Below are 12,906 nucleotides of genomic sequence, written 5' to 3'. Positions count from 1 at the left end.
CTCTCTCTCTCTTTCTCTCTCTCTCTCTCTCTCTCTCTCTCTCTCTCTCTCTCTCTCGCTCTCTCTCGCTCTCTAGCTCTCTCGCTCTCTCTCCCCCTCTGTTCCACCCTGCCTCTCACTGCCTCTTTCTCTCACACATAGCCTAGTAATATATACTTTAAAAAAAATTTTTTTAATGAAAGAACACTTATAGTTAATAACAGTTTACATGTAAGTAAACTATATCTGGACTGTGCTATTATTAATCATTAATGAATATGCTATAGCATTAGTTAATTTTCCCTAAAAACACTTTTTTCCCAGTCATTTATACACACACTCTCAGCATTACACTTTTGAAGCTAACATAATACAGTTTCCACAACAGGAAGGATATAAGCTGTAATATTTATACTCATGGGCAAAATTGAAATCATGGCAGGTCCTGACACTAATCCTCAATAATGGTTCACTGCTATTGGAAAATTCTTCAATTCTCCCACTTAGATAAAATGAATTGATTATATAGATTCATTCTATTTGAAGGCAATACATGCCTTCAAATAGAAGAAGCATTTTTCTGATTATCCTGTATTTCAACTTGAAGTCTAAAAAACTTCAACTTAAATAATTTAAAAATCTATTATATACCTGGCTTTCTTCTTCTTCTTCTTCTTCTTTTTTTAATTTCAGGTGTACAAAACAACATAATGATTAGACATTTACACCCCTCACACAGTGATAAGCCCCTCCCAGTCTGCTACCTCTCTGACATCGTATATAGCTATTATTACACCATTGACTATATTCCCTATGCTATACTTCACATCCGGGACCATAAACATATATATATATATATATATATATATATATATATATATATATATACACACACATATATATTTAATTACACTTGACATTCAGTATTCTTCTACATCAGCTTCAGCACAGGTGTACAGCACAGTGGTGAGACATCTATACAATCTATGAAGTGATCCCCCTGATGAGTCCCGTACCCACCTGGCACCCTATATAATCTGTACAACATTATTGATTATGTTCCCCATACTGTATTTCACATCCCTCTGCCTATTTTATGACTACCAATTTGTACCTTCACCTTCTCTCCTATCCCCCAATCTCCTCCCCCATCTAGCAAACATCAGTTTTTTCTCGTTTATTCTGTTCTTTAGATTCCACATATAAGTGAGATCATATGGTATTTGTCTTTCTCAATCTGACTTATTTCATTTAGCATAATATTCTCTACATCCATCCATTTTGTTGTAAATGATAACATTTCATTCTTTTTATGGCAGAGTAATACTCCATTGTATAAATGTACCATAATTTCTTTATCCAATCGCCTACTGATGAGCATTTTGGTTGTTCCCGTATCTTGGCTATTGTGAGTAGCACTGCAATAAACATAAGGGTGCATATATTTTTTTCGAATTAGTGTTTTGGATTTCTTTGGATAAACACCCAGGAGTAGAATTGCTGGGTCATGAGGTAGTTCTATTTTTAATTTTTTTGAGAAACCTTCAAACCATTTTCCATAGTGGCTGCACCAATTTGCAGTCCCACCAACAAGTGCAAGGAGGTTCCCTTTTCTCCACATCCTCGCGAACACTTGTTTGTTGATTTATTGATGACATTCTGACAGAGTGAGGTGGTATCTCATCATGGTTTTTATTTGCATTTCTCTGATGATCAGTGATGTTGAGCATCTTTTCAGATGTCTATTGGCCATCTGTATGTCTCTACCCATTTTTTAATTGGGTTGTTTGTTGTATACGTGGCTTTCAAGGCTCCATGTGCATGAGAAACAAATGTCAACCGATCTTATTTACACGATAAAACATAAGCCCAGGAAAGATCATAATCAAAAGCATTTATGATACTAACCTAGATTTAGAAGGAGACTTAAAAATAATGTATTCCAGGAAGTTTTCCAATGAGAAAAGTAAGGCTCCAAGAGGTTAAATGACTTGCATAAATCCTGCTTTCACAGAGCAGCACAAGCAGACCCCATGTTTCCTGAATCCCCATCTCGTGTCTTTCCATTATATTGTTCCACCTTTATCAAGTCAGAGACTTTTAAATTGTCTTAAATAAATCTTTTTTATGGTTGTAGATAATAAATAAATAAATGACATTTAACTAAGGTAAATTTGTTGTTGTAAATCTTAAGTTTCTAAGTATTTCACTTCTCTAATTTGCCAATTTAAGCATCATCCACAAGGCTCTATGTATTGTTTGCTTATATATGGTACTTTTATTATTTATTCTTAACATATACCAATTTTAATTATTCTGAACAGCTGGGTTTGGATTTGTTTGTTTGTTTGTTTGTTTGTTTTTGAGCTTGTAAAGAGGTAGAAAAGACTACAGGAACTAGTGAAGACAAAGTTCTAACAATGACAGTCTTGCCTCAAAAAGTTCTCTATATAGTTGCTATCTCACAAGTTATCATTTCTCAGAAAGCTCATTTTAAACTTCTCGAAGATTGAAGTAATTCCAAGTGTTCTTGGAGAATTATTTCATGCGACCTTTGTATTTCGTGTATCGTTCTAATAAAAATGTTCTCTCTCTTAGCCGTTAAGTATTTGCCTATAGCTATGCCGCCTTTCTTCACAGCTAGAGAGGCAGCAATGAGATGTGTGAAATTTTTATAAAGTCTCCTGTGATATGGAAGGTATTACTGTGAGGTTGATGATATTTTATTTTTGGGAGAGAGATTCTGAGCCTCTAAACCAATGCATACTCTTTTCTGGAGAAAGATTTTGAAGAGTATCCCAATTTTAAAGGTGTCAGGTATCTGTGTTAGCGTCCTAGTTCTGCTACTTGATAGCTACTTGACCTTGAGCAAGTTATTTAACTCGGTGTGCCTCACATTCCTCATCTGTAAAATGAGTGTCATCATAGGACTTATCTCCTAGGATTGCTGTGAGCATTAAAAGAAAGAATTGTAGTACAGTGTAGGCAAATCATAAACAGTCAATAGTTATTGTTCTAACTTTTCTCTATTCTCTCCACTTTTGTAATGTTTTTCTGGATGTGGGTTTGCTTCTGTCTTAGGTTCAGAGCATCATTCGCTCCCAAACGAGTATGGGTATGCGTCACAGAGATCGTCCTACTACTGGTAACACCCTCAAGTCTGGCTTGTGTTCAGCCCTCACAACCTACTTCTTTGGCGCCGATCTCAAGGGGAAGCTGACAATCAAAAACTTCCTTGAATTTCAGCGTAAACTTCAGCATGACGTTCTGAGGCTAGAGGTAGGTATTCCTTGGAGTTCAGGGAATCAGGGCACACACTGTCCATCACATGTGCACATAGAGTCACTGGGGTGGGAGGGTGTGCATTGTCGAAATTCTTTCAGTCTATCTCCAACTGTCACAGCTGATTGCTTTGAAACCTTATCAGTGCTCTACAATCTGGTACCAGGTAGGAAATAATATGTTCTGTGAAAAATGTCTTACAGTAAGGTAATTCTGGACCTGAAAGCAAAAGTGTCTGAATTGAAAATCTTGGTTATCTTTGGGTACCCAGCTTGAGGAAAATGAAATGCAAGGGGTCAGAGCAGTTCTCAGCCTGAGAATGTATCCCCAGGTTTGTGTTTATTGTGTAGAAGGCACTAGGAGGTAGAGGTGAGGGGATCCCACTTAACTCAAGTGAGACAGTTTGAAAAATCACAACTGAATTACCATTAATAATAAGAACACTGTTGTATGTCAACTATAATTAAAAAAGAAACAACATTCTTAATTGTTCATGCTCTATAAGAGAAGCAGAAATATGAATAATACTGAAAATCAGATCAGATTTTGAAATGTACTTTTGTACTTGTTTTTTGGAAATGGTATAACTGATATTCAGAAAATACAAAGGGTTCTATACAATTCAGCCTCTTTGAAGAGGCTCTTGTAGCTCCTATAATAAGTGATATATATGTAAATAATACCAATTTTTACATATACATGAGAATCCCCATAGGAAAATGGAAAACCCAAAGAAGTGGCTAGGCGTGAGAGTTTATATTACAAGGTTGAAGGGCAACTTCCCTTTATGAAGTTTGCGTTCTTATCACCAGAGAAGGGGGGTCCAAGTCAAGAGAAATGTGTATAAACAGACCTTGTTAAAACAATTCTTATCTCCATTTCGTCTCCCCATTTGTTTTAGTTTTCCACAATTGCCTCTCTTTGTTTCTTTCCTGCTTGTAGAGGGAGAACATCTTTCACATGGCAGTTTTATTTTCTGCTTTCAGGAGCCCAGCAATTTTTGTGTAAGCGTTGGTATGTACTAGGGTTCTGCACATGTGCCTTGGCCCCTAGTACGCGTACCTGGAATGTCTTCTTGGGACACATTATAACATAACCTGGGAATGTAAATTATTTAACTGATTAATCTTATAACTGCAAATTAACACAGTATAGATCCAGAAAATGTAGTTAGAGAATAAAGCACAAGCTAGAACGGTACTTTTAAGAAACTTGAAGCAATAGTACAGGGCCATCCAGAGTGTGGAGCAGGTGTCAGCTCTACCGTCCAGCCTAATACCCATTTCTGGACACACAAGTGGGAGTTTTAAGAGACTGAGCTTGGGACTTTGTCTTTCATCCTGAGATGCTAACGTGCTGAAAGCCCACTAACGTGTAGATTGCCAATGAGGTAGAATAATATAAAGCAGATTAGGGATTTTATATGTGTGTACCTACACATAGCCTACACCCAAATGCAAAAGAAAAGAGATCTAATAGACAGTCATATCCTAGATACTTATGATAGAAAGCTCTCTTGTATTTGACATTGACTTAGGGTCATCTGTAGGCTTTGGGCCAAGACATACCAAGACAGTTCCTGTTTTCCAATCAGCAGTTACTCATGTAAAGGAACCAATGGACTCTTGTGAAAAAAACCCAGCCTATCACGCAGTAAATATTCCATAAATGTTGACTAATCCCAAATTCATTCTTTCCATATAATAGCACAAGTCCAGTGAATAACACCCATATTTAAAGTTTTATGAATCAGTATGTTATCTTTCCCAACTGGATTTATAATTATTTGAGAAGGTGTGAATAGCGGGAAGAGTATAGGCTTTGGTGGTCTCATAATGAAACCTTGGGTAAAATTTTGTTTCTCCCACTTAATGGCTATGTGACATTTGATGAGTTATTTATTCTCTCAGAGCCTAACTCCTTGGTAAAGCAGGGTGGTGTTTAAGTGAGATGATGTTTCTTATGGGCTGAATTATGTTCCCCCAGAATTCTTAATGTTGAAGCCCTAACCCCCAATACCTCAGAATGTGACTATAGTTGGACATAGGGCCTTTAAAAAGGTGGTTAAATTAGAATGAGGCTTTAGGGTGGGCCCTAATCCAATATTACTGGTGTCCTTATGAGAAGAGGAAATTAGGACCCACAATGAGGTACCAGGGGTGTGCATGCACAGAGGGGCAGCCATGTGAGGAGACAGCAAGAGGGCAGCCAATTGCAAGCCGAGGAGAGAGGCCTCAGAGGAAACCAGCCCTGCCGGCCCCTTGATCTTGGACTTCTAGCCTCCAGAACAGAGAGCAAATAAGTTTCTATTGGTCAAGTCCCCCATTTGGTGGTATTTTGTTATGGCAGCCCTAGCACACTAATACAGCAGTGTGTGCCTAACACTACCTGGCATGTACTATGTCTTTAATAAGCATTCTTTCCCCTTGTCTTATACACCCTCTGCCACTTAGGATGGCTGTTGGCATGTAGTATGCACTTCAACAGGTCTTCTCAGATGAATGACCAAAAAAGCCTTTACTTTCATTTTGAAATGGCTTTCTCATAAACATCTGGAAAATAGAGCAATTTTTGTTTTTATGAAATACTTTTAAAAGTTTGGGTAATTTCTCTGCTCATTAAGTATGAAATATAATGTCATCATCACAGCCAAGAAGAAAATGGAAATGATTAATAGTAACTTTCACATGAGTTTTATAATTCTATCATTCTCTCACTGGTTTTACTTCTTTACTTATGTACTTTAAAATTTCAGATCAAGATTTATTGTCCCATATAGTTATTTCTATGTTTTTCTCACCACAGACTTGAGAGTGAAGATAACGCTATTTATCTGTCAGATTTAATTTCCAGAGGGGTCAGGAAAGAGGGAAAAGTCCATGAACACTTATTGAGAGTCCTACTATGAGCTAGGCAATTTATGTATATTTCATGCTTTCTTTGTTTTTATTCTCGCCAACCCTGTTGGTTTTAGTGGTGTTGTACCCATGTCACAGATATAGAAACTGGAAGATAAAAGTCACAGAGCTTTTAAATGGTAGAACCAGGACTTCAACTCAGTCCTTCAGAATGAATTATTTCCTGTACTTTATCTAATTGTTATCACTTTTAGTCTGAGATGAGGTTTCTGTGACTTATTTGGAGCACTCAAGAAAAATTAAATGTTCTGAATTTTAAAAACAGAAAAAGACTAAATTTGAATATCTGTAGTCTACCTTCTTCAGCACTATCTTTTCCTAGTTCCTTTGCCCCTCCAGCTGTGTTATGACTAAGAAGAAATATACTGTTCTTTTTTAAAAATTTCAATTTTATTATCAGTTTCAGGTGTACAAAACAACATAATGATTAGATATTTATACCCCTCATAAAGTGATAACCCCAACAAGTCTGCAACCCATCTGACATCATATATAGCTGTTACTATACCACTATGTTCCCTATGCTGTACTTTACATCCATGACGAGAGAGAGAGAGAGAGAAAATTACAGTTGACATTCAATATTTTTTTATATTGGTTTCAGGTATTAGCCCAGTGGTTAGGCATTTATATAATCTATGATGTGAAATACACTGTTCCTTTGTGTTTATAAGATACTACCTAAACTAGCCATTTACTTTCTTTCCATAAAAATCATTAGCTTGTTAGATTTTTTTTAATGTTTTAATGCTCTTGATTCTGGTCAGATTTGTTTTATTTTACCCTTATTTCTCTATTTGGGAACTCAGAAACATGAGTTTGAAGGAATGACTTAAAAATACACAATTGTTGTTTTTTTTTAAATACCTCTTGAAGTTATTAAAAATTCCATTTAAGGCTACCAAGAACTATTAAGTCGAGTTCCTTGGAGACAGGTGCCAAGTCTAATTCCAGTTAATATGTTCATTGATTTCTTGAAGACTACCACAAATAAGATGTCAGTCAAAAATGAAAGGTAATAGAGAACTCTTTGAAAGATTATGATTAATTTTAACTTTAGGGGAGGGGGAAATGTCATAAAAATGTCATCATGTCAAAGAAAAGCAAAAAATAATTTATACAAGAAGGAAGAAGCCAACTCTAGAATATACAACAAGGAAACTGAAATAGTATCATCTAACAGAATTCCAGTCTGTAGCATGATGTTTTTTACAAGTTTTGGGGTTCATATGTTTATTGCACAATCAATCAGATTATCACATTTTAAAAGGCATAACTATTAATTATCTGAAGACAAATTAGATATAGTTCAAAGAATCACAGTGACTGTCTTATGCTACCTGTCTTCAAGAAAAAACATTAAAGTTAATTAGATTTGTTCAATCAGGAAGAAAGGTGAAAGGGAAACAAAGAACAATGCTAATTATTCTCATCTGTCACTAAAAGTAGAGCAAAGGAAAAAGAGGGTTAATTTAAGTTAAATATTAAGGATTTTTTTTAAAAAATTAAAACTAGAACTACGTGATTAAAAGTGCCTGTGGAAAGTCCAGAATCACCTATCCTTTACATCATTAAGCTGACAACTTTGTACTCATCTCTTTAAAGTGCTAAAGTAGAATGAAATCCCTTCTTTACAGAGGGCCATATTAAGAAACCACCTCAGCTCTTTTCCTGGCCAAAAGATTGTGGGAAAGAAAACCAGAAGACAAGAAGGCTTTCAACTTTATAGAACTTGAACACTCTTGGCAAAACAGATTTCTTTTTATTTTAATAGCCACTTTGTGTTTGTTTGTTTATTTGTTTGTTTGTTTTGTTTTGTTTTCTGGGAAACTGACTCATTATTCAAACTCAAAGGTGAAAGTTGACTGACTTGATTTAATTAAATCTCAGAAACAAAATTAAATATGTTCAATGGAATTTCCCTACACTTTATTCTTCCACTTTTGCCTCTACAGAGCAGAATGTTGATAGCAATAAATCGATAGTTTCTTATTACATCCCGAGATGTTTTCAGCTTGAATTTTCCAAAAATCATTAAAAGCGTTATTAAAGAATATTCCTCTCTATTACGTATTTATAACTTTAAGGAACCAAGTATGTATTTAAAGGTTAAAAGAAAATCTTTTAAGATAACAATCCTCACTATAGAAAAACTGTTAACTTCAATGTTTGGTTACAATAATACAAATCTTTTATGAGTTCATTTTTTCTAAAAAATTTGTAGTATTTAGTCAACATGAACTGTTTTATCTTTGCCAAATTCTGACAAGGAAAGGCCATTGTAAGTGTTATTTCCCAAATGTAAAAAAAAAAAAGAGAGAAAAGTAAAAGGAATCTATTACTTTCACCATATAAAATATTTTTTCTTGCTTTTTTCAAGTTCTTTATTTTGATCCCTTTATTTATTTCTTAAATCCAGATGTTGGTTTATCCTACAAAAATTAACAAATTGGATCAGTAAAATGACTCATCCAATCTAGTAGTCTTTCTTTGCCTGGGACACCAAGGGATGTTTTAGGAAATAATCATTACTCTTAAAAATAGAAATACATAAAAATAATACAATAAAAATTTAATTTTCTTCAACAATTCTTGTACGTCAGTCACCCATGACTTGATGTCAGTAGTTTTTACAGCTAATTATATTTTCTCTCTATACCACTCATCATGAGGTATGTCCAATATCTTACCCTGATGAGATCAGTTTTAATAGCTCTCAGGGTGAGTTAGCTTAACAGGGAGATGTGTAAAATCCAAAGACAAAGTCTGCTTTAATTTCTTACAAATTCCTTTACACCCTCTAGCTCAAATTTGCTATTATTTGTGGCTTAGAGGTTCTCTGGCTGTAGAATCAGACTGAAAATACCATATACAGTAGAATGTCCATGGTGATATAAAGCTCCTTTGATGTTGCAAATGCAACCTTGATAATTATTCTGTAAAAAGCATATAATACAAAACAGTGTTTTTTTTGTTTCATATCTTTGGAAGAATTAAGGAAAAAGTTCTCAGAGTGATCTTTGTTGCTTAAAATATTGATCTAAACATGGTTTTTTAAAAAGCATCAATTGGTACTTCTGAATCTGACCTTCCAGATTGATCATTAAAGAGCAGAAGAAGATTGTTAGACATTGATATTTTTCTTTGATTTGCAGATAGCACTGCAATTCCGAAGTCAATGATATGTTAGTGATACCTTTGAAATATTTGGCCATCTCCAGGATTTTCCTATCATCAAATATCTAACTTTACATTCTAAGTTAATTTTAAACTGGCCACAAGAAAATAACCATGAAGATTAACCATGAAGAATAAACCATGAAGATTTTATCTTTCTCCAGTGGATTTTTTTTCTTAGTCTATCATTCAAATAGTCTTATCAACTATTCTTAAGTCGAATCTAGGTGCTTCTTAACTTAAGAATGAGCTGTGTATCAATGTATCAGAAGTTCATAGATCAATTATTTAGAACTCAGAATGCAGCGATAATTTTAGTTGAACACACATCAGACTATTTAACTTAGAATATAGTTGAATGCAATACAAGTAAAATGAAAAGTATTATGAAAGAAGATGATTGCAGATCTTAGTTTAGTGTTTAATCGGTACATACTCTGCTAGCTGCAGTAGTCTGGGTGTAGACCTCTAGTAGTAGCAGTGTTTTTACAAATGTTTGAATACATATTACATACCATGTTTCCTCAATAACAGGACATAGCCAGACCATCAGCTCTAATGCATCTTTTGAAGCAAAAATTAATATAAGACCTAGTCTTATTTTAATATAATATAAGACCTGGTCTAATATAATGGAATAGAATACTGGGTCTTATATTAATTTTTGCTCCAAAAGACGCGTTAGAGCTGATGGTCCGGCTAGGACTTATTTTCGGGGAAACACGGTAATAAAAATAATAGCCAACATTTATTGAGAGTTTACCATGAGCCAGGCACTATTCAAAGTGCTTTATGTACATTACTTCATTTACTCTTCACAATACTAAAGATTGGTATTATAATTATCCACATTTAACAAATGAGGAAACTGAGGCACAAAGAGGTTGAGTAACCTGCTGACACATAATACTGTCTGACACATAATAAAGAAAGAGCTGAGATTTGATTCTAGGCAGGCGGGCTCTAGATTCTGCTCTTAACTATTAGCTCATACTAGCTTTCCAGGCATTATGCTAAATGCTCAAGATACAAAGATGAATAAAACATTGTCCCCGCTTCCAAGAAGCTTGTGAAAGTGAGATGAATGAACCAGAAATTCTTGTACAGTGTTGTAAGTACATTACTAGAGGTATTCATCTGGTGCAAAGATAGTATTAAAGGAACATATAAATCAGTCTGTGAAGTAAAGGGCAAGAGACTGTTCAGGGAAGTTTTCCCAGAGGGCAATATTTGAGTCAGCTCTAACTCTGATATTCACTATATCTAAAGAATGTTAATTTTCATTCCTTCTTTTTTTTTTATAAAATACTATTTTTATCGTTCTTTATTCTGGTTGTAGGATAGATGAGAAGAGGCAAGGGAGCACTGAGTAACACTGGGACAGCAGCCAGAAGAAGGTGACAAAGAAAATGACCTTTCTTATCAGGCTTAAGTTAATGTATCTCTTAGCTGATGTTATGTCGATAAAGGGACCCTGTGCCCTTAAGCTTGGGCCTGTGGAGATCATTAAGAAACTGATGAGAAAGGCAGGATAAGAGAAGAGAAACTTTCTCCAGAATTCTGTAAGAGCTAGCTGGGCCTACAGGCAGATCAAATTTGGCCTCTAAACCAGACTTAGAATAAAGAAGGTTGAACTAAGTGAGGTTTAGGGTGTCTGAGTAGATCTTTATATTTTTATTCCTCTTACAGCCAACTTTAGCTGCAGATATCTTTCTGAATTATGGTCTTTGGAATTTACAGACATTTTAAAATAAAGAATGGGGATTGTAAAGGATGACAACTGTGCTAATGAGTGGAAAGAAGCTTGTTTGTCCTATTCTTTTTTCCCTTCTTTTAACTAATTTGGCATCAGCTAACTCTAGTAGATCTAATTTTTTTACTTTCATAGAGAAAAAGGAGACTTTAAAAATAGCATTAGCCTCTAGCCTGCCATACAGCTTTAGGACTCTAGGGAGTCTGGACAATGTCTTAGGAACCAGACCCAACTTTGCACTAATTTGTGAATAAATAATGCATTACAGCATGTTGAATTCAGACTCTGGACAAATGCTACTTTAGAGAGTCATATATTATATCGAGTTATTATCCTCTGAATTCAGTTAACAGCACATTAACGATTTTTTGTCAAGTCTCTTTCATTTCTCATTATTTGTCTTATTATGATAGAATGTCTTTTCTCCTTCCCCACCCACATTCTCCTTATTTGTTTTGTATCAATCTACCAAAACATTAGCATGAATGTTTTTTTCTTATTAAAGCTACTTGGACAAATGAAGTATAAATTACTTCAATGAATTTTTTTAGCATTAAAAAGAGTTTCAAATAAAGTAATGCCAAAAAATCTTTTGGGGGATGCCCTTTTCTTTATTAATCTTTCGTTGAGACCCAGTAGCCTATCTACCGAGCCAAAAAATAAACAAAAACCAAAAATATAAAACTTAATCTTTTTTTTTTTTGACTAATAAAATTATTGAGCTTTTAGGTATGTGCCAAGCATTGTGTTAGATACTGGATATACAAAAGCAATTAGGCCCTGGCTCCTGCATTTAAGGAGTTATAATCATTCTGGGAAGTTAGGCAGTTATTGCAGTACAGGAAGAAAAGTACAATGATGGAGGTATGCACAGAATAGGTACATAATAAATATTTGTCAAAGGAATAATATACAGTACTGTTTGGATTTTTAAAAAATCGATCTGACTTTGAACTTTACCTCTTTGACCTTGGGAGCCTTCATTTCTTCATATGTACAACTGAGATAATATCCGCCCCACAGAGATGTAAGGAGGCCGTCCTGAGGTAATAGAGTACTCAGCGCAATGCATGGCACTGCCGTGCACCCTCGGCGGGTTTGGTCATCTATTCCTTCATAGGCCATCCATGTATGGTTTTGGTTCCCAGCTCCTTCCCAGGGACTGCTGGCCCCTCCTGCACCCCTTTCATTATCAGAAGAGGAAGTGAGGGAAGGATCACTGGCCTGTGTGTCCTGACATCTCTGTCCAGTGGCCCATTTTGATATTTTTTGCAGCTTTGTAGCCGTTAAGGTTTGAAAAGATTCCAGAATATTGCCAGCCTCACAGTCATGTTGGTTAACTTTTTAATCCCAACTCAGTGATTTCTAGTATATCCAGCTAGAAAAATAAGTGAAGTGTATTGAATTCATTGTGCTGGAAGATATCACTCAGTGACAAATTTGATAATATTTTTCAAATTTCTATGAAGATACATTTATGAAGCATGATGCCAGAAATTAAAGAACTGCAATGGTTTCCTTGAATACAGGATTGGCCACTTTCTCTTTTTTGGACAACATATACAGAACCATTCATACAAAGTCATTGCTGTCATCAAGGCTAAGATTATTAACATACTATTATTTTCCTTCCATTATGGAAATAGTTTTCATGGATTTTCTGCAGTATTAAGGTTGACAGAGTGCAAACCGAGAAATTCTGGAAGCATCTCATTTGCTATAGTGGAATTCCCTTACCCCGTGGTGGTTTTTATTGTTGTGATGGTAATTGTTTCTCTCTCTCTCTCTCTCTCTCTC

General features: G+C 35.1%; 1 protein-coding gene across 2 annotated transcripts in view; it reads left to right on the top strand.

Moving 5' to 3' along the window:
- MICU1 (mitochondrial calcium uptake 1) overlaps positions 1-12,906 on the top strand; it is a 189,527-nt gene that overhangs the window by 114,348 nt on the left and 62,273 nt on the right. For both annotated transcript variants that reach the window (XM_081075092.1, XM_081075093.1), the window contains one exon: positions 3,061-3,258. In XM_081075092.1, the coding sequence (XP_080931218.1) occupies positions 3,061-3,258 (198 nt within the window). The remainder of the gene's footprint in view (positions 1-3,060; positions 3,259-12,906) is intronic.

The sequence above is a fragment of the Rhinolophus hipposideros genome (genome assembly GCF_964194185.1).
Source record: "Rhinolophus hipposideros genome assembly, chromosome: 15".
NCBI classification, from domain to species: domain Eukaryota; kingdom Metazoa; phylum Chordata; class Mammalia; order Chiroptera; family Rhinolophidae; genus Rhinolophus; species Rhinolophus hipposideros.
This window is presented reverse-complemented; position numbering and strand designations above follow the sequence as displayed.